We start from the raw sequence: 18,993 nt of genomic DNA, 5'->3' as shown, positions 1-18,993 counted from the left end.
ACAGAGAGAGAGAGAGAGAGAGAGGCAGAGACACAGGCAGAGGGAGAAGCAGGCTCCATGCACCGGGAGCCCGACGTGGGATTTGATCCCGGGTCTCCAGGATCACGCCCTGGGCCAAAGGCAGGCGCCAAACCGCTGCGCCACCCAGGGATCCCTCGGCTGAGTTTTATATAAAGGTCTTAATTCTTTCTGATTCATTTCCTCCAGATAGTACACTTCTCATCTTCTGTGGGGACAGATAGAGGATTTGGAGTGCAGGGAGGGAGCAGGATCTGGGAGTGTAGTATTCTCTCCAAAGACTTGGAACCATTTCTTTAGTTGTTAGCCCCACTCCCTTACCCTCTCCTTCATGGTGACCAGGGCTTCTAATTTCTGAGCCTTTTGGGGACTGCTGAGAGAATCCACTTGTTTCTTTTTGGTCCCTGCTTGTCACAGATAAGGCAGAGAAAGCCAAAACCTGAGATAGTTTTTCACTTGTCGGTTTTCCTTCCAGAGTGTTGACAACTCTTCTTTGTTGCCATATCATTTCTCATCTTCTTTGTCCTGAGTTCATAACTTTTAACTTTAAACTTCATTTTTGCGGGGATCCCTGGGTGGCGCAGCGGTTTAGCACCTGCCTTTGGCCCAGGGCGTGATCCTGGAGACCCTGGATCGAATCCCACGTTGGGCTCCCGGTGCATGGAGCCTGCTTCTCCCTCTGCCTATGTCTCTGCCTCTCTCTCTCTCTCTCTCACTGTGTGCCTATCATAAATAAATAAAAGAAAAAAATTAAAAAAAAATAAACTTCATTTTGTTATATTTTTAGTGAGAGGCTTCATGAGGACATAGAGGTGAATGTACATAGAAATACTGACCTTAGAGAATTTGTTCATTTTGTCATTTGCGTGGCACTCTTGGTCTAGTACTCCTCTTGCTGCCAGAGATAGAGTAGTACAAACCTTCATGCCCTTCTGGAGAGTAAATTCCAGTAGTGAATTATCAAGATAAGTAAAGGTATAGCATGTTAGATAGTGAGATAGGTTAAGGAGAAATATTTTAAAGTTACGGGGTAAGAAGAATTGTGGGGAAACTTGTAATCTTTTGAGGTAGGCAGTCGGGAAGGCTTCTTTGGGAAGCCATTTGAGTAAAGGCCATAAAAAATGAGGGAGGGGAATGTGCAGTTATTTGGGGGGAGAAACTTATAGGCGGAAGGAGGAGTTGGAACAAGGGCTCTAAGGCAGCAGTGTGTGCAGCATATTTGAGGAAGAGCCAGGAGTGCCAGTGTGGCTGGATCTTACCGCAAGGGATTGGCTTTTCTACTATGAGGTTGGAGGGTTTTAAGCAGAGGCATCATGTGATCTAACTGACCTCATAGCAGAGCCATCGTGGCTGCTGTACCGAGAGTAGTCTGGGGGACAGCAAAGGCCAAGGCAGGAGGACCAGTTAGGAAGCTGTTGTAAACGTAAAGACTGCTAACTCTGGGAAACGAACTAGGGGTGGTAGAAGGGGAGGAGGGCGGGGGGTGGGAGTGAATGGGTGATGGGCACTGGGTGTTATTCTGTATTTTAGTAAATTGAACACCAATAAAAAAATAAAAAATAAAAAAAAAAAAAGGAAGCTGTTGTAATTTTCCAAGCCACATGGAAGCTGTGAGTGGTTGGATTCTGGGTTTGCTAATGAATTGGGATCTGGGTTATGAGGCAGAGGAATAACAGATTATTTTAAGGCTCATGGCTCTCCAAGCTTTTGAAACTATAGAACTTTGGTCTCATAAATAGCATTGAGTCTATTGAATGAATTCTTAGCTAAACAGTAGCCGTTAGACATACTTTAAATTATTTTAACTAACAAACCATTAACTCTTCTTTTTTAAAGCTCTTCACAGAATATGGTCGTCTGGCAATGGATGAAATTTTCCAAAAACCCTTCCAGGTAGAATGCTAACTATAAATGTAATTCATGTCTTTTGTTTTATTTTTGTTGTTGTTTTTTATTTTTTAAAGAGAGTATTTTTTAAAGATTTATTTATTTATTTATTCATTCATGAGAGACACAGAGAGAGGCAGAGACACAGGCAGAGGGAGAAGCAGGCTCCATGCAGGGAGCCTGATGAGGGTCTTGATCCCGGGACTCCAGGATCATGCCCTGGGCCAAAGGCAGGCGCTAAACCGCTGAGCCACCCAGGGATCCTGAGAGTATTTATTTTAGAGAGAGGATGCATGCAAGTTGGGGAAGGGCAGAAAGGGAGAGAGAGAATCTCAAGCAGACTCCTTGCTGAGTGGGGAGCCCCACATAAGCCTTGATCTCACAACCCTGAGATCATGACCTGAGTCAAACCAAGAGTTGGACCCTTTTTTTTTTATTTTAATATTTTTTATTAAGGGCTATAAAAATATCCAGAAAGATAAATAAATGTGATGGAATGATATATGTCCTACTATGAAGAACTTTCAGTACATTATTTTTCTTCACAATGGCCTTCAAATCACAGGAGGCAGTGATTCCGTGCTATTTCCTCTTCTTTTATTACACACTGCAGAATTTCTGAATCAGTATCCCGCCCTTAGTCTTCTCATTTATAAATCAAATTCATTTTCAATCCATTGTTTAGAGGGAGCGTATTTTCTTCTGTTCCACAAAGAGGACTTTTGTTTTCACAATTGGGTCATAATGTAAGAGAGTGAGTTTCTCCCGTAGTCGGCTTCTCTTAGTGTTGAAGGAGTAACCTGTTCCAGCTTGGCTCAGCATTTTGACCAGAATGGTTTTTGACTTGCTCTTGGCAAAGGTGACCGTGGACAGGAACATGGTGACAACACCCCCGCAGTCTCCGAAACGGGCCCAAAATCGCTCCCAAGAGTTGGATCCTTAACCAGCTGAGCCACCCAGGCACCTCTTATGTCTTTTTTTAGTTCAGAGGTCAGCAGACTGCAGCCCACAGGCCAGATCAGGCTAGCAACCTGTTTTTATATGACCTGTGAGTTAAGAATGGTTTTTATGTTTTTAAGTGTTTGAAATCAGAAGAGTGATACTATTTCATGCCATGTGTGAATTAGCTGTGGACACTAACATTTAAATTTAGATAAAATGTTATTGGAACACAGCTACATTCATTTGTCCATAGCTGCTGCTTGTTACCACAGTCTAAAATACTTATTCTTAGGTCCTTTACAAAAGAGTTTTCTGGCCCCTGCTTTAGCTAATTGTTTCACAAGGATGAGAATGCATAGTAATCTCAATAACATTAAAGGAGTTTTAAGTATTACTATTTAATTTAGTTTTCCTTTCTAACATTAAAAGTAGATCTGATTTTATGATTAGCTGGTACCCTGTTATTTTCTTGTCCTTTACCACATTTTTCATACTTGTCTTCAGAGCAGAGCCTTGAATTTAACATCTCCTCAATCTCTTCCTTCTGCTCTTATCAACCCATGGGAACAAAAATAGCCAATAGGATATATTCATCTTACATTTGACTTATACATGTCCTTCTAGTGTTTATAAGGTTTCTTTTTTTTTTTTAATTTTTACTTATTTATGATAGTCACACACAGAGAGAGAGAAGCAGAGACACAGGCAGAGGGAGAAGCAGGCTCCATGCAGGGAGCCTGATGTGGAACTGAATCCTGGGACTCCAGGATCGCGCCCTGGGCCAAAGGCAGGCGCTAAACCGCTGCGCCACCCAGGGATCCCCAGTTTATAAGGTTTCTAAGAAGAAACCTTTACAGAAGAAATAAATCCTTCACAATTTTTTGCCTCCTTTGAAGAAGCTGGCACTAAAGAAATATTTCAGCTGTTTTTTTTTTTTTTTAAGATTTTATTTATTTATTCATGGGAGACACGGGGGGGAGAGAGAGAGAGAGAGGCAGAGACACAGGCAGAGGGAGAAGCAGGCTCCATGCAGGGAGCCTGATGTGGAACTCAATCCTGGGACTCCAGGATCACGCCCTGGGCCAAAGGCAGGCGCCAAATCGCTGAGCCACCCAGGGATCCCTCAGCTGTTATTTTGAAAATGCATTTATGCAGCTTTATAATATGTTCTTCTCTTTTCCTAAATAGACTCTAATGTTTCTGGTTCGAGACTGGAGTTTCCCTTATGAATACAACTATGGACTACAGGGAGGAATGTCCTTTTTGGATAAGCGTCTACAGGTTAGTAGAAATATAACCTTCTGAGGAATTACCTACAAGGAAAGTAGTGATAACTTTCTAATTTGCCTTTAGCCATAGTATTTAAAGCAGAGTATGGAAAATTATATTAAGTGTGTTAAATATTTAGGCATATTACCACACTGCTAGTATTCATGTAGGAGCGCAGAGCCTGGGTATGTAGTGCACAGGAATTGCAAGGAAGGACTCTGGCTTCAAAGGACTTTTGAAGGACTCCTGACTGGCCCAAACTTTGCTTGTGGTTTCCGTTTCACATTTTGCACCAGGTTCTATGTGTGTCTTTAGACTGGTGTATTCAGAACTTTAGTTCTGTTGTTGTTCTTCAAAATTCTCACTAGTTTTGGGGTAGATATAAACAAGCTTAACCTGTTCTCCAAAATTAAGGACAGGAGTCCTTTGTCGATCACTACTAACTTATTAGATCTTCTTCATGCCCACAAACCTTCCCTTGTTCTTCTGAAATATTGTGCAATACTCTTTTTTTTTTTTTTATTTATTCATGAGAGAGACAGAGAAAGAGAGAGAGGCAGAGACACAGGCAGAGGGAGAAGCAGGCTCCATGCAGGGAGCCTGACGTGGGACTTGATTCCGGGACTCCAGGCTCATGTCCTGGGCCGAAGGCAGGCGGTAAACAGCTGAGCTACCCAGGGATCCCCTATACTCTTTTTAAAAAAACTCTATAGTCCTGTTCTTTGATAGCTATAGAAGCCAAGCCACGGTTAATCAAATGGATGCATTTATTGCTTCTAGGGTTCTGAGTTTTCTCATTGGACAAAACAGGTGGCTATAATCCATCAGAGTTGGGAAATCTTTCCTTTGTCCTATACTAGTGGTTCCTAGTGAAGAAAAACAAATGGCCCTTTGTAAATTGTTGGTCATCTTTGGCAGGTAAAAGAACATCAACATGAAGAAATTCAGAATGTCCGAAATCACATTCACTCATGCTTCTCCAATGTCACCTGCTTTCTTCTACCACATCCAGGACTCCAGGTGGCCACAAGCCCTGACTTTGATGGGAAATTGAAAGGTATGTTACAAATGATGTTATTTTAGACCTGTGATTCCATCTTTGGAATTAAATAGTGACCAAAAATTGTCAGTTATAACTTCAGCTAATGCTAATGCTTGAGAAGAATAGCATGTTCTCTTAGAGAGAATGGTATTTAGAGTCCACTTCAGTTTCTGCTTCTGCCTTACCGTGAGACCATTAGAGTTTACCTTAATTTTTCCATTTGAAATGGTGGTGGTAATATTCATTAATGAGCTTTGTAAGAGGCATGTTGTGATTGTTGGTGTTCAAGAGATAAAAGCGCTAAATGAAGGAGCTCTAAACATTGGTCAGCTGATACTTATCAAGTACAGTTAACTTCCCAAAGAAAGGTAAGGTGATGCACAGCATGGCTGTGTGTTTTTATCTTCTTTGTGATTAGCACAGAGCCTATTACTGAGTCATGTGTGAACATCAGGACTCTTGGATTCCATTATCTTATTTTCGTTCCTTATTCATTAAGACCTTAAGTCATTTAATACTTAGCCCTCAGTTTACACTTGTGAAACTAGCACTTTGTTTTGTTTTTATTATTTATTTATTTATTTATTTATTTATTTATTTATTTATTTATTCATTCATTCATTCATTCATTCGTGAGAGACACAGAGACCTAGGTAGAGGGAGAAGCAGGTTTCTGCAGAGAGCCTGATGTGGGACTTGATCCCAGGACCCTGGGATTCAGATGCTCAACCACTGAGCCACCCAGGTGCCCTAAACTAGCACTTTGCTTTATAAACTTAGCTGTTCAGGTTCCCGCAAAGTAGCAATAAAAATAGCTCCCATTTCTGGAGGCTCTGCTATACTCCCCGCCGTCCATCTGTTGGGGCTTCTGTAACAGTGCCATATTCTGGGTGGCTTATAAACAACAGAAATCTAGTTCTTATGCTTCTGGAGGCTAGAAGTCCAAGGTCAGGGTGCCAGCATGGTCAGGTGTCTTTCTGCTATTAGACTTCTGGTGGTATCCTCGTGTGGTGGAAGGGCTAGGGAACTGGGTCTCTTTTATAAGCCTGCTAGTGCCATTTACAAGGGCGCCAGCCTCATGGCCTAATCACCTCTTAGAGGCCCCACCTGCTAATACCATAGCCTTTAGGGGTTAGGGTTTCCACATACACATTTAGTGGGGATGCAAACATTCAGACCACAGGAGCACCAAGGCTGTACTGGTTTACCTTCCTACGTCATGTTCCCAGTGCTTCCATAAGCTGGTACCATCCTTTCCTTTCTCTGACAAATGAAGAAACTGGCTTAGGAAAGTTTAGGAACTGCTCAAAGCACTCTGCTAATGAGTGTGGGGGGCAGAGATTCACATCTGTTTTTTTTTTTTTTTTTTTTTGTCCCAAGGTCATAGTGAGCTAAAATAGATGGTCTGTTATTTTAGGGAAATAATTTAGAGGGTTTAAAATGCTTAGTTTCCCGGAGAACTTGCCTTTTGAAGTGGGAGGTTTTCATAACCTTGTATTAAATATAAAATACATAATTTTCTATTTATTTGACTTATTTGATCCAAGAATGTTAATATACTTCAATTTAAGATTACATTCCAGCTGGCCTTCACGTTGCAGAAAAAACTGAGTTTGAGAGACTTACCTTTACTTTCTCTTTGGTCACTACATGATATTTTTATGTGGTTGGCAGCTTTCCTGAACAGGAAACTTCCAGAGTCTATTAGATGGCAATTCAGAAATCCAAGTGTGGGGTCTGGATTTTGAGAAAAATCTGCAGAGGCAACACTGGAGCTAGAACTTTTTACTTAAAAGCAGTTGCAAGTGACTTTTCTGAATGTAGTATATTAGAGAAAGTGGAGTGTGTAGGTAATGTGGTCCTTTAGGATTTTACCACTCTTTTTAGAAATACTTTACCAAACCTAAATTCAAGTTTGTTCATCACTGAGAGTGGAGGTGTCCAGGGCTGGATTCCTAAATGAGGATGCTGAGAAGGGGGTGGGTTATCATGACGTCCTTGTGTACTTGCTTCAGGGTGTTCTCAGGTTATCAGCTACAAACATACAAAATGGCATTCCTCTGTATTTTCAAGCATTTTAATGTTTAAAAACATTGTTTTTATAATTTTTATTTTATTCTTTTAAAAGATTTTATTGTATTTGAGACTGAGCAGGAGTCGGGTGAGGGGCAGAGAGAGAAGCAGACTCTCCACTGAGCAGGGGGCCAGGTGTGGGGCTCGATCCAATCACCCTGGGATCATGACCTGAGCCCAAGGCAAATGCTTAACCTACGGAGGCACCCAAAGGCCCCAAAACATTGTTTTAAAATTCACTTTTAGAGATGCCTGGGTGGCTCAGCGGTTGGGCTTTGGTCCGGGGCGTGATCCTGGAGACCTGGGATCGGGTCCTGCATTGGGCTCCCTGCATGGAGCCTGTTTCTCCCTCTGCCTGTGTCTCTGCCTCTCTCGCTCTTTGTGTCTCGAATGAATGAATGAATGAATAAATAAATAAATAAATAAATAAATCTTAAAAAAATTTCACTTTTATTATGTCATTCCAGGAAATAGGAAAAACTTGTTTTCTAACCCCAACTTCTGAAATTGTGTATCACTGTTGGGTGTGCATATTGTATCTGTTTCCTAGGACTGCTGTTACAAACCACCATAAACTGGACGGTTTAGGACACCAGAAATTTACTGCTTAAAAATTCAAGAGACCAGAATTGTGAAATTGTGGTGTCAGCATTGATTGCTTCTAGAGGAAGGAGATTCTCTTCTCTGAGGAGAATCTGTCTCCTGCTTCTCTTGTAGCTTCTGAGGTTTGCTGGCAGGCCTTGGCGTCCTTTGGCTTGGAGCTGCGTGTGTCACTCTGGTCTCTTTCATTACATGGCTGCCTTCTTTCTGTGTGTCTCTGTGTGTTCTCTCCTAAGTACACCATTGTTTAGATTTAGATCACCCCGTAATCCAGTATGATCTCAACTAGTTATATCTGTAATTTCCAAGTAAGGTCATGTCCTGAGATTCCAGGAGGACATGCATTTTGAGACGATACTGTTCAGTCCCGTATGTATTTAAAAATTATGGGAACACCTGAGTGGATCAGTGATTGAGCGTCTGTGTTCGGCTCAGGATGTGATCCTGGGGTCCTGGGATTGAGTCTCACATCGGGTTCCTTGCATAGAGCCTGCTTCTCCTCCCTCTTCCTATGCCTCTGCCCCTCTCTCCATGTCTCATGAATAAAGTGTCTCATAAATAAAATTATTATTATTATTATTATTTTTTAAATTTTTGCTCATTATCAGAAACTGTTTAATAGAATCCTAGGGCTTGCTTTTTTTTTTTTTTTTAATATTTATTTATTTATTTATTCACTCAGAGAGAGTGAAGAGAGAGGCAGAGACATAGGCAGAGGGAGAAGCAGGCTCCATGCAGGAAGCCCGATGTGGAGCTCGATCCTGGGTCTCCAGGATCACACCCCGGGCTGCAGGCGGCGCTAAACCGCTGTGCCACCGAGGCTGCCCTCATAAATAAAATTAAATAAAATTGGGATGCCTGGGTGGCTCAGCGGTTGAGCCATCTGCCTTTGGCTCAGGGTGTGATCCCGGAGTCCCAGGATCAAGTCCCACATCAGGCTTCCTGGATGGAGCCTGCTTCTTCCTCTGCCTATGTCTCTGCCTCTCTGTCTTTCATGAATAAATAAATAAAATCATTAAAAAAAAAAAGTATGAACAGCTTTCAGCTTTTTTTTTTTTAATTTTTAAAATTTATTTATTCATGAGATACACAGAGAGAGGGAAAGAGAGGCAGAGACACAGGGAGAGGGAGAAGCCGGCCATGCAGGGAGCCTGACGTGGGACTCAATCCTGGGTTTCCAGGATTATGCCCTGGGCCAAAGGCGGGTGCCAAACTGCTGAGCCACCCAGGGATCCCCGTAAACAGCTTATCAGTAAATATTCAGTGTGCTGATTTTCCTATTGTATTTATAAAATAGGGAACAAATTATGTATAAGGAGCTATTAGTCTCATAATTATGTACTATTTGCTTCCCTTATTCATCATTGAACTTTAAAACACATTTATGGGGTTAAAATCTTACTCTTTTACATGAAAATGAAGTCCCATAGGAAGAAGTACAAATGGTCAGTATATACTCATGAAAATACATGTAGCATCACACTAACTGAGAAAGTGCAAGTTTATTGGTACAAATTCATTGTTTTTATAGATAATTTTCAGAATTTAAAATGTTTATATCCTTTGATCCAGTATTTCACTTTTAAGAAAGTATCTTAAGGAACTGTCCAAATAAGTAGGTAAAAATATATGGCTAATGATATATTTTTACTGTAGCATTATTATACTAGGGAATAATTAGAAACAACTTAAATGAGTGTTTTTGAAAGATTGGTTAAATTATGGTACATTTGTACTTTTAAAAATTTATTTTAAAAGTTATTTAAAGTCTTTTTTTTAAGAGAGCAGGGAGGAAGGGGAGAGAGAGAATCCCAGGCAGACTCCATGCTTTGTGTGGAGCCAAACACAGGGCTCAGACTCATGACCCTGAGATTATGACCTGAGCTGAAATCAAGAGTCAGATGCTTAACTGACTGAGCCACCCAGGCACCCCTCCCTAGATAGATAGATGGATCTGTGTTTGCATAGATGTGTATGACATACTAAATGTAAAAAAGTTGCATAGTAGCATATGTTGTGTGATCCTATTTATTTAAAAATATATTTATAATTATGTTTTTATTTTTAAAAATTATTTATTTGAGAGAGCAGAGCATGTGAGATCATGAATGGGGGGGTGGTAGGGTTAGAGGGAGAGGGAGGAGAAGCAGGCTGTCTGCTGAGCAGGGAGTCAGACTTGGGGCTTGATCCCAGGACCCTGAGATCATGACCTGAGCTGAAGGCAGACACTTAACTGACTGAGCCACCCAGGTGCCCCTAAATCTTTTATTTTAAAAACAATTATATTGGGCTGCCTGGGTGGTTCAGTCAGTTAGCCGTCTATCTTTAGCTCAGGTCATGATCTTGCGGTCTTGGGATCGAGCTCTGCATCTGGCTCTCTGCTCAGTAGTGGGTCTGTTTCTCCCTCTCCCTCTGTGATCTTTCTCACTTTTGGTCTCTCTCAAATAAATAAATCTTTAAAAAATAATAAAAATTTTTAAATTTGAAAAATAAAAATTTCCTCTTTTGCTTTATTTAAAAATATATTTATATTCTGCCTTGTGTGTCAATTTTAGGAACTATAGTCCTTAGGAGGATTGTTCATAAAGAATTTTTATTAGCTCTGCAAAGGTTTGTGTACTTTTTAGAGGCTTTGCAGAGGACTATTTTGTAATTTTAGGGAACCTTTTAAACAGGGTATTAAAGGATTTTGAGTGAAGCATATATTGGAGCTAAATAGCAAATAGTTGGTGACTTGGAGTATTTGGCAAGTACTTGATTGAGAACCACATAAACTTTATTGTGGGGGACGTAAATAGAGCTGATGTATTTTTCAAAATTAAAGAAAATGCCTACATGTTGTCTCTTCTTAAGTATATACTTGTATGATGACTTAGGTTGAGATCCTGCAAGCCCATTCCATATAACCCAGAAAAGACAAGAGTAGCTTGAGAGCAGTTAGGGCTAATTTGTAGAAAGACCTTAATGTAATTACTTTAGAACATCTGAATTTAATAAAAGCTACATTTTCTACAAATGTTCTCCTGAATACTCAGGAATTATTTTAGTGATTTTATTTTACGATATATGTATGTGTGTGTATATATATATTTTTTTTCAAAGAATGACCATTTATTCAGAGGTGAACACTTGCCAAACACTGTCTTAGTTTTGATATAATCGCTGCTCAACTGCTGCTTCCTGTTAGCTAGGTTAGCTCACTTTCTTTCTTTCTTTTTTTTTTTTTAATTTATTTATTTATGATAGTCACAGAGAGAGAGAGAGAGAGAGGCAGAGACACAGGCAGAGGGAGAAGCAGGCTCCATGCACCGGGAGCCCGATGTGGGATTCGATCCCGGGTCTCCAGGATCGCGCCCTGGGCCAAAGGCAGGCGCCAAACCGCTGCGCCACCCAGGGATCCCAGGTTAGCTCACTTTCGAGACCCCTTTGATCAGACACAGATGACTGTGTCACACCATAAAGACAACTGTCATCTACATATTTTCTAGAGCAGAGATACCAAATGCAGTAACCCCTGAATTGTTTGGCTAGAAATTTAACAGAAGAGTTGTAGGGCACAATCTTCTTTGAAACCATGAGATTTTAAGATTGTCAGAAGATAATTCCTACCTATTCTGAGTCTAAAACTAGTGTTTTGGTATAGCCTTCAATAAAAGCATTAATAGCGGAGGATGTGTTAAATCTGGATAAAACCGAGTATTGGCAGGGATCCCTGGGTGACTCAGCGGTTTGTTTGGTACCTGCCTTTGGCTCAGGGCATGGTCCTGGGGTCCCTGGATCAAGTTCCACATTGGGCTCCCTGCATGGAGCCTGCTTCTCCCTCTGCCTGTGTCTCTGCCTCTCTCTCTCTCTGTGTCTCTCATGAATAAATAAATCTTAAAAAAAAACAAAACCAAACAAACAAAAAACTGAGTATTGGAACAATCTGTGGTTTCTAGATTATGCCAGTTCCTGAGTGAAATATTTTTGAAGCTCTTAGTCTTTCAGTATGATAAAAGTTGAAACCATAAAAACAGGCTTTTTTTTTTTTTTTTGAATAGGTAATACATTCACATGTTTAAAATCCCAAAAAGGATTAGAAAGTATTTAGTGAGAAATTAGTCTGTCTTCTATTTTTTTTAGGCTTCCAGAGTTTCTTGAGGATGTGCAAGCAAATATGAATATATACAGAATAGCATAGTATGTACACTATTTTATTGTCTTTCACTCTAAGTTATAAAGAATTTATCCCACTTTTTTCTTGAAATTTTGTAGTTTCATTTTTCACATTATAATTTATGATCGAGTTTAGATCCATCTTATTTTCTGAGTGGCTACCCATTTGTCCCTAAAGTATTTATTGAATAGTCCAACTTCCCCCACTGGTTGAAATGTCACCTTTTGCCTATATTAAGCCACTAATCAATGTGTAATATGGGGATTAATCCCTTTTTAAAATTGGTAAAGGCCGTACTTTGGCGCCATCCTGAGGAGATACAGAATTAAGTCTGGATAGGAGATTGGTACCCATTTACTTAGGTAGGACAGATTAAAAAAAAACCCCAATTTTTTCAATGTCATGAGATCTTATAATCAGTTATTTAAGATGGGATGGGAATTGGTGGACATGAAAAGTACGTGTTACTATTTAGAGAGAAATACCATGTGGATTTTAATTTATGAAGCGTAAATAAATTCTAAGAAGATTACAGACTTAAATTATAAAAATTAAAGCATGGGGGAAAATTTAATTTTATTAGATCTCTGGAATTGAGGAAGAACTCTTTAAAATTATGAAGAATAAGATTGTCAGGGAAAAGTGATATAGATTTGAATACTTAATTTTATGCCTATTTAAAAACAAACTGGAGAAAATGTTTCAGTGATTATAGTACACATTAGGATAGCATTTTTTTGTGTGTGTGTGTGAAGAGTGACTATATTATAAGATACAGGTCCCTGGTAAAGGAAAAGGAAATTAGCTGATGAACCAGTATGGGAGAAAGTTTGGTCCAGCTAGCAATAACAGATATGAAAGAAAATCAAAATAATGAGCTACTGTTAAATTTTAAAATGTACTATTAGGTATCCAAAAGAATGCAAAAGTATTGTGTATATAAAAGAATACCTAGAACTTATATAGATAAGGTGTAAAACCTCAGGGTGCCCGGGTGGCTCAGTTGATTAAGTGTCTGCCTTTGCTTGGGTCATGATCCTGGGGTCCTGGGATCGAGCCCTACATTGGGCTCCCTGCTCAATAGGAAGTCTGCTTCTTTCCCTCTGCTCCCCCTCCTGGCTCATGCTCATTCTGTCTCTCATTCTTGTTTTAAAATAACTAAAGTCTTTTTAAAAAGTACAGAATGTCAGGGCACCCAGGTGGTTCAGTGGTAAGCATCTGCCTTTGGTTCAGGGCGTGATCCTGGGGTCCTGGGATTGAGTCCCACATCAGGCTCCCCACAGGGAGCCTGCTTCTCTCTCTGCCTGTGTGTGTCTACCTCTCTCTCTGTCTTTCATGAATAAATAAAATCTTTAGAAAAAAGTATAAAATGTCCAATGGAATATTACTCAGCCATTAGAAATTACAAATACCCACCATTTGCTTCAACGTGGATAGAACTGGAGGGTATTATGCTGAGTGAAGTAAGTCAATCGGAGAAGGACAAACATTATATGTTCTCATTCATTTGGGGAATATAAATAATAGTGAAAGGGAATATAAGGGAAGGGAGAAGAAGTGTGTGGGAAATATCAGAAAGGGAGACAGAACATAAAGACTCTTAACTCTGGGAAACGAACTAGGGGTGGTGGAAGGGGAGGAGGGCGGGGATGGGGGGGAATGGGTGACGGGCACTGAAGGGGGCACTTGACGGGATGAGCACTGGGTGTTATTCTGTATGTTGGCAAATTGAACACCAATAAAAAATAAATTTATTATTAAAAAAAAGAAAAAAAGTATAAAATGTCATATAAACATCATAAACATATTACCCGACTTAATATCTAGAACCAGAATTGGCAAATTTTTTCTGTAATGGACCAGATAGTAAATATTTTAGGCTTTGTGGACCATATTAATTACTCAGCTTTGCTATTGTAGCTAGAAAGCAGCTGAAGACAATGCGTAAATGAAGACATGGTTGTGTTTCAACAAAACTGTATTGACAATTTTAGTTAGCAGCCATAATTTGCCTAAGGGTTGTAGTTTGCCCATTCTGTTGTCTAGAACATTACCAGTACTATTTCTTATACCTATGTGGTTCTTCCCTATCCCATCTCCCTCCTGCCTCCCACAATAATAACCACTATTCTAAATTGTGCTTATTTTGCCTTTGGATTTTTTTTTAAAAGATTTTATTTGCTTATTTATTTAAGAGAGAGTGAGTGTGTGAGAGAGCACGAGTAAGGGGAGCACGAGTAAGGAGAGGGACAAAGGGAGAGGGAGAAGCAGACTCCCTATTGAGCAAGGAGCCTGATACAGGGCTCTATCCCAGGACCCCGGGCTGAAGGACGCTTAAATGACTGAGCCGCCCAGGTGCCCTTTGCCCTTGAATTTTTTTTTTTTAATTTTTTATTTATTTATGATAGTCATACAGAGAGAAAGAGAGAGAGCCAGAGACACAGGCAGAGGGAGAAGCAGGCTCCATGCACCGGGAGCCCGACGTGGGATTCGATCCCGGTCTCCAGGATCACGCCCTGGGCCAAAGGCAGGCGCCAAACCGCTGCGCCACCCAGGGATCCCTGCCCTTGAATTTTTTAAAAAAATCATTACTTGTGTTTGAATCACTTAGTCTGTTGATAAGTTTTTAAAATTTTGAACTTATAAAAAATAGTATGTGGCCAACTTGTATTTTCATTGAGTGTTTGATTTCTTTTTTTATTTAAAACATTTTTAAGGATTTATTATTATTATTTTTTTAAAGATTTTATTTATTTACTCATGAGAGGCAGAGGCAGACAGAGGGAGAAGCAGGCTCCATTCAGGAAGCCCGATTTGGGACTCTATCCCAGGACTCCAGGATCATGCCCAGAGCTGAAGGCAAATGCTAAACCACTGAGCCACCCAAAGTCCCCAGGATTTATTTATTTTAGAGAGAGAGCCTGCAGTCAGGGTGAGGGGTAGAGGGAGAAGGCAAGAAAGGATCTCAAGTGGACTCTGTGGTAAGTGGGGAGCCCAACGTGGGGCTTGATCTCATGACCTGAGCCAAAAATCAAGAGTCGGATGCTCAACTGACTGAGCTACCCAGACACCCCTTAGTGTTTTATTTCTGAGATTATCTGTATTACAGTGTGTAGTTTAGTTCACTCATTTTCATTGTAGTATAATTATGGCTTCCGTGAATATAACAGAGTTTATTCTTGATGGAATGTGAACTTTTCCAGTTCACATTGCTATTATGAACATTGCTGCTGTGGATATTCTAGTTTATATAGGTATATGGGAGTCTCCCAAGGGTATGTGCTTTAAAAGCAGAATTGCTGGATATTAGAATTTGTATATTTTTAAAAAAGATTATATTTATTTATTCATGAGAGACACAGAGAGGCAGAGACATAGATAGAGGGATTTGATCCCAGGACTCCACGATCATGCCCTGGGCTGAAGGCAGACCTCAATCACTGAGCCACCCAGGCATCCCAGAATTTGTATATTTTCACGTTTACTGTATAACGCTAAATTGTTTTCTGAAATGATGCTTCCAATTTATGTTTTCTTCATCAGTGTATAGAGAAATTCCCATTGATTCATATCCTAGGCAATGCTCAGTGTGATCAGACATCTAGTTTTTGCCAAATTAGTGATATAAAATAGTATGTCATTGTGGCATTAAATAGCATTTCTTTGGTTACTAATAGGATTAAATATCTTTTCCTATATTTATTTACATTTATGCTTTCTTTGCTCTGCAGTTCCTATTCATGCCTGTTAAGTTTTAGATTGGGTTTGTCTTTATCTGCAGTGTATAGATCCTCTATGTGTATTTTAAGATAGAAACCTTTGTTAGTTGTATGTTACAGATATCTTCTCCCATCTTCTGTCTTTTTTTTTATGGTGCCTTGGTTTTAATGTGGTTAAATTCATTCACGTTTGATTTTATGTATTGCTTGAGTCTTGTTTTAGAAAATCCTTTCCTTTCTCCAGAAATATACCTACATACAGGTGCTTCTACTTATTTTAACATTTAAAAAAATGAACAATAGAAAAGCAAATGGATGATGAGTAGTAATTGCTAATGAATTCAAGTGGGAGTGTGAAGGTATGGCAAGGGAGAGAGGACTTGAGGCTTTGATAATTTGTTTTTTTGATGACTGTATTAGTAAAATTCCTTAAAAATGAGATTTCTTGAAAGGCTATCAAGTAGACTAAATCCCCCAGGATGAAAACCAGGAGAAGGATATTCTCCACTTTCTGTTCTGGACTAAGCAGCTCTTAATCACGAGGACAGAAGGGAGGAGACAGTAAAGATACGTGCAGACAGAGGTCATGGGCGGCAGAAGGTGCCAGACACAGTTGGGACCTTCCCTCCCCTCACTTTGAACTGGCAGATGTTGAAACATTTTATACTCCGCTTGGTTGAACAAGTCTGTCTAGCTGACTGTTTTCTTCTTCATGGTCTTGTGAACAGATATTGCCAGTGAATTCAAAGAGCAGCTTCAAACCCTGATACCATTTGTATTAAACCCAGCTAACTTAATGGAGAAGGAGATCAATGGCTCCAAAGTCACCTGTCGGGGGCTACTAGAGTATTTTAAGGTAAATATGGGTTTTAATTGTCAGAATATTTGACTTTTGGTAAAACTGATCTAGGTTGTAAACTAACTTGAATTTTACTATTTTAAAGCTTAGGGATGATTTTCATGGGGGAGATATTGAGAGGCATTTTCAGAGCCTTCAGTGTCCTTCCAGGAGTGGGCCACTGGGTGGCAGTATCGGTCTAAGAACCAAATGGATGTTCTTTGCACTTTCTTAGAGGAGTAATTACTGTGGCTAAAGGAAGATTGTTCCTCAAGGAAGATGGTGTGGACAGGAGGTGGTTAGGAAGTTGCTGTGAGTAGGAGGAGACGGCACCTAGATGTGACACGACTACCTCAAGGCGGATGGTCACTGTGCCCACAGGTAGTGGTGAGGCCAGTGTGCATGGGGAATCTGGTGGGACTCCTAGCCTTGGTAGTCTCGTGCTGCTTGAGAACATATTTAGTTAACTAAAAATGCTAACATGCACTCAAAGGTGTGTTGTGTTTTTGCTAATTCCTGGGTGTTGATCTAGGTCTTTAGGAAAATGCAGTTGTATAGTTACTTTCTGTAACTTAAAGTATGATTAAATGTGACAGAATCACATTTTTCATGAGTGTTTTTGTTTCTATTATAAGGCATATATTAAAATTTATCAAGGAGAAGATCTGCCTCATCCCAAATCCATGCTTCAGGTAAGCAATTCTTTGACATCCTAAATGATACTGTTTGATTACTTGCTGACCCATGCACAAGCAGCAGCATCCTTTAAGAAGGGAATGCAGGGTACCTGAGTGGCTCAGTCAGGCATCTGACCCTTGGTTTTGGCTTAGGTCATGATCTCATGGTCCTGAGATTGATCCGCTAGTAGGGCTCTGCACTCAGCGGGGTGGTCTACTTGAGAATTCTCCCTCTCCCTCTTCCTCTGCCCCTCCCCCCACTCATGCACACGCTCTCTCTCTCTCTCAAAAAAAAAAATAGATTAATCTTTAAAAAAGAAAAAAAAAGGAGAATGCTGTTGCTCTCCCTGCCTGTTAATGCTGAAGTGTGTTAATTTTTAGTACATTTTTCACCATTGTTACTACCTTCTGGGTGTTAAATACAGAGTTAAAGCAGAAGGGCTCCTCACTGGGACTATATCCCACCAAACATACTGTGGATAGAACAGGCCCAGTTATATATATATATATATTTTTTTTTAATTTTTGTTTATTTATTCATGAGAGACAGGCACAAGCAGAGGGAGAAGTAGGCTCCATGTAGGGAGCCTGACATGGGACTTGATCCAGGGTCTCCAGGATCACACCCTGGGCTGAAGATGGCGCTAAACTGCTGAGCCACCCGGGCTTCCCCAGGCCCAGTTATCTTAAGCAAATTATTTCCCTGTTATCTGCTGTCTACTTTAGTAGAACATGTCCTGACATACTTATTTACTACTTACTGGTCAGGTTTTTTATTTTCAATGACTTTTATTTTCAACATTTTGCTATTTTCAAGATGTCATTTTGATAAAACATAATTTCTGACTTTCTTTTTTTTTTTTTTTAAAGATTGTATTTATTTATTCATGAGATACACAGAGGGGGGTGCGGGGCAGAGACATAGGCAGAGGGAGAAGCAGGTTCCACACAGGGAACTTGACATGGGATTTGATCATGGGTCTCCAGGATCATGCTCTGGGCTGAAGGCGGCGCTAAACCGCTGAGTCATCCAGGCTGCCCAATTTCTGACTTTTATGTGCAGAACATAAAGCCGTTTACTGCCAGATATTTATTTCTTTAGTAGCAAAGCATTTTCACAAAGGAAGCTAGAGTTTAAAATGCATATAAAATGTTTTCTCTTTTTTTTGACCCATGTCTATTTCTTAACACTTAAAATTATTTTTTTTCTTCTTTTTTTTTTAACACTTAAAATTAAAGCAAAGGGAATGATACTTCCAGAGATTTAATTTATAATAAAGACTTATGTATCAGAACGTTTTTTTTTTTTTGGGCAGAAAATTTGGCGAAAAAGGAATATTTTATCTCATACATTGGGCTATATGGAAACCTAAAAAATGGCAGAAGGATCCTAAAAAAGGAAGAATGGGAGTAGGGTGAGAGGGAATTGGCACTTGGTTATTTGTGGAAGAATGTTAAAGAGAAGGGATTCAGAGTTTATGCTTTCTTTTCTTATTATAAGGCCACCGCTGAAGCTAACAATTTAGCAGCTGCAGCCTCCGCCAAAGACATTTATTACAACAACATGGAAGAGGTATGCCAGGCGTGTGTTTTATTCTGATGTAGCTATAATGTGGGCCTGTGGCTTACGGCAGAAGCCCAGACTGACCTTGTTTAATGAATCTGAAGATGACGAGACAACAAAACTGTGTTCAGCCCCCCCTGGTAATTGGGGTCTTCTGGTTCTTTCCGTTGCTAAGTAAGGCTTTCTTCCAATGCAGTTAATGCCACCC

General features: G+C 40.0%; 1 protein-coding gene and 1 pseudogene across 4 annotated transcripts in view; one reads left to right on the top strand and one right to left on the bottom strand.

Moving 5' to 3' along the window:
• Positions 1-18,993, top strand: part of ATL3 (atlastin GTPase 3) — a 57,906-nt gene that overhangs the window by 32,481 nt on the left and 6,432 nt on the right. For all 4 annotated transcript variants that reach the window (XM_077862115.1, XM_077862113.1, XM_077862112.1 and 1 more), the window contains exons 6-11: positions 1,855-1,911; positions 4,036-4,128; positions 5,035-5,173; positions 16,435-16,562; positions 17,180-17,236; positions 18,723-18,794. In XM_077862115.1, the coding sequence (XP_077718241.1) occupies positions 1,855-1,911; positions 4,036-4,128; positions 5,035-5,173; positions 16,435-16,562; positions 17,180-17,236; positions 18,723-18,794 (546 nt within the window). The remainder of the gene's footprint in view (positions 1-1,854; positions 1,912-4,035; positions 4,129-5,034; positions 5,174-16,434; positions 16,563-17,179; positions 17,237-18,722; positions 18,795-18,993) is intronic.
• On the bottom strand, positions 2,331-2,825 carry LOC144293196 (large ribosomal subunit protein bL33m pseudogene; annotated as a pseudogene).

Source organism: Canis aureus, chromosome 21, assembly GCF_053574225.1.
Source record: "Canis aureus isolate CA01 chromosome 21, VMU_Caureus_v.1.0, whole genome shotgun sequence".
In the NCBI taxonomy this organism is placed as follows: Eukaryota; Metazoa; Chordata; class Mammalia; order Carnivora; family Canidae; genus Canis; species Canis aureus.
The sequence above is the reverse complement of the archived record's forward strand: the minus strand, read 5'-3'. Positions and strand labels throughout refer to the sequence as shown.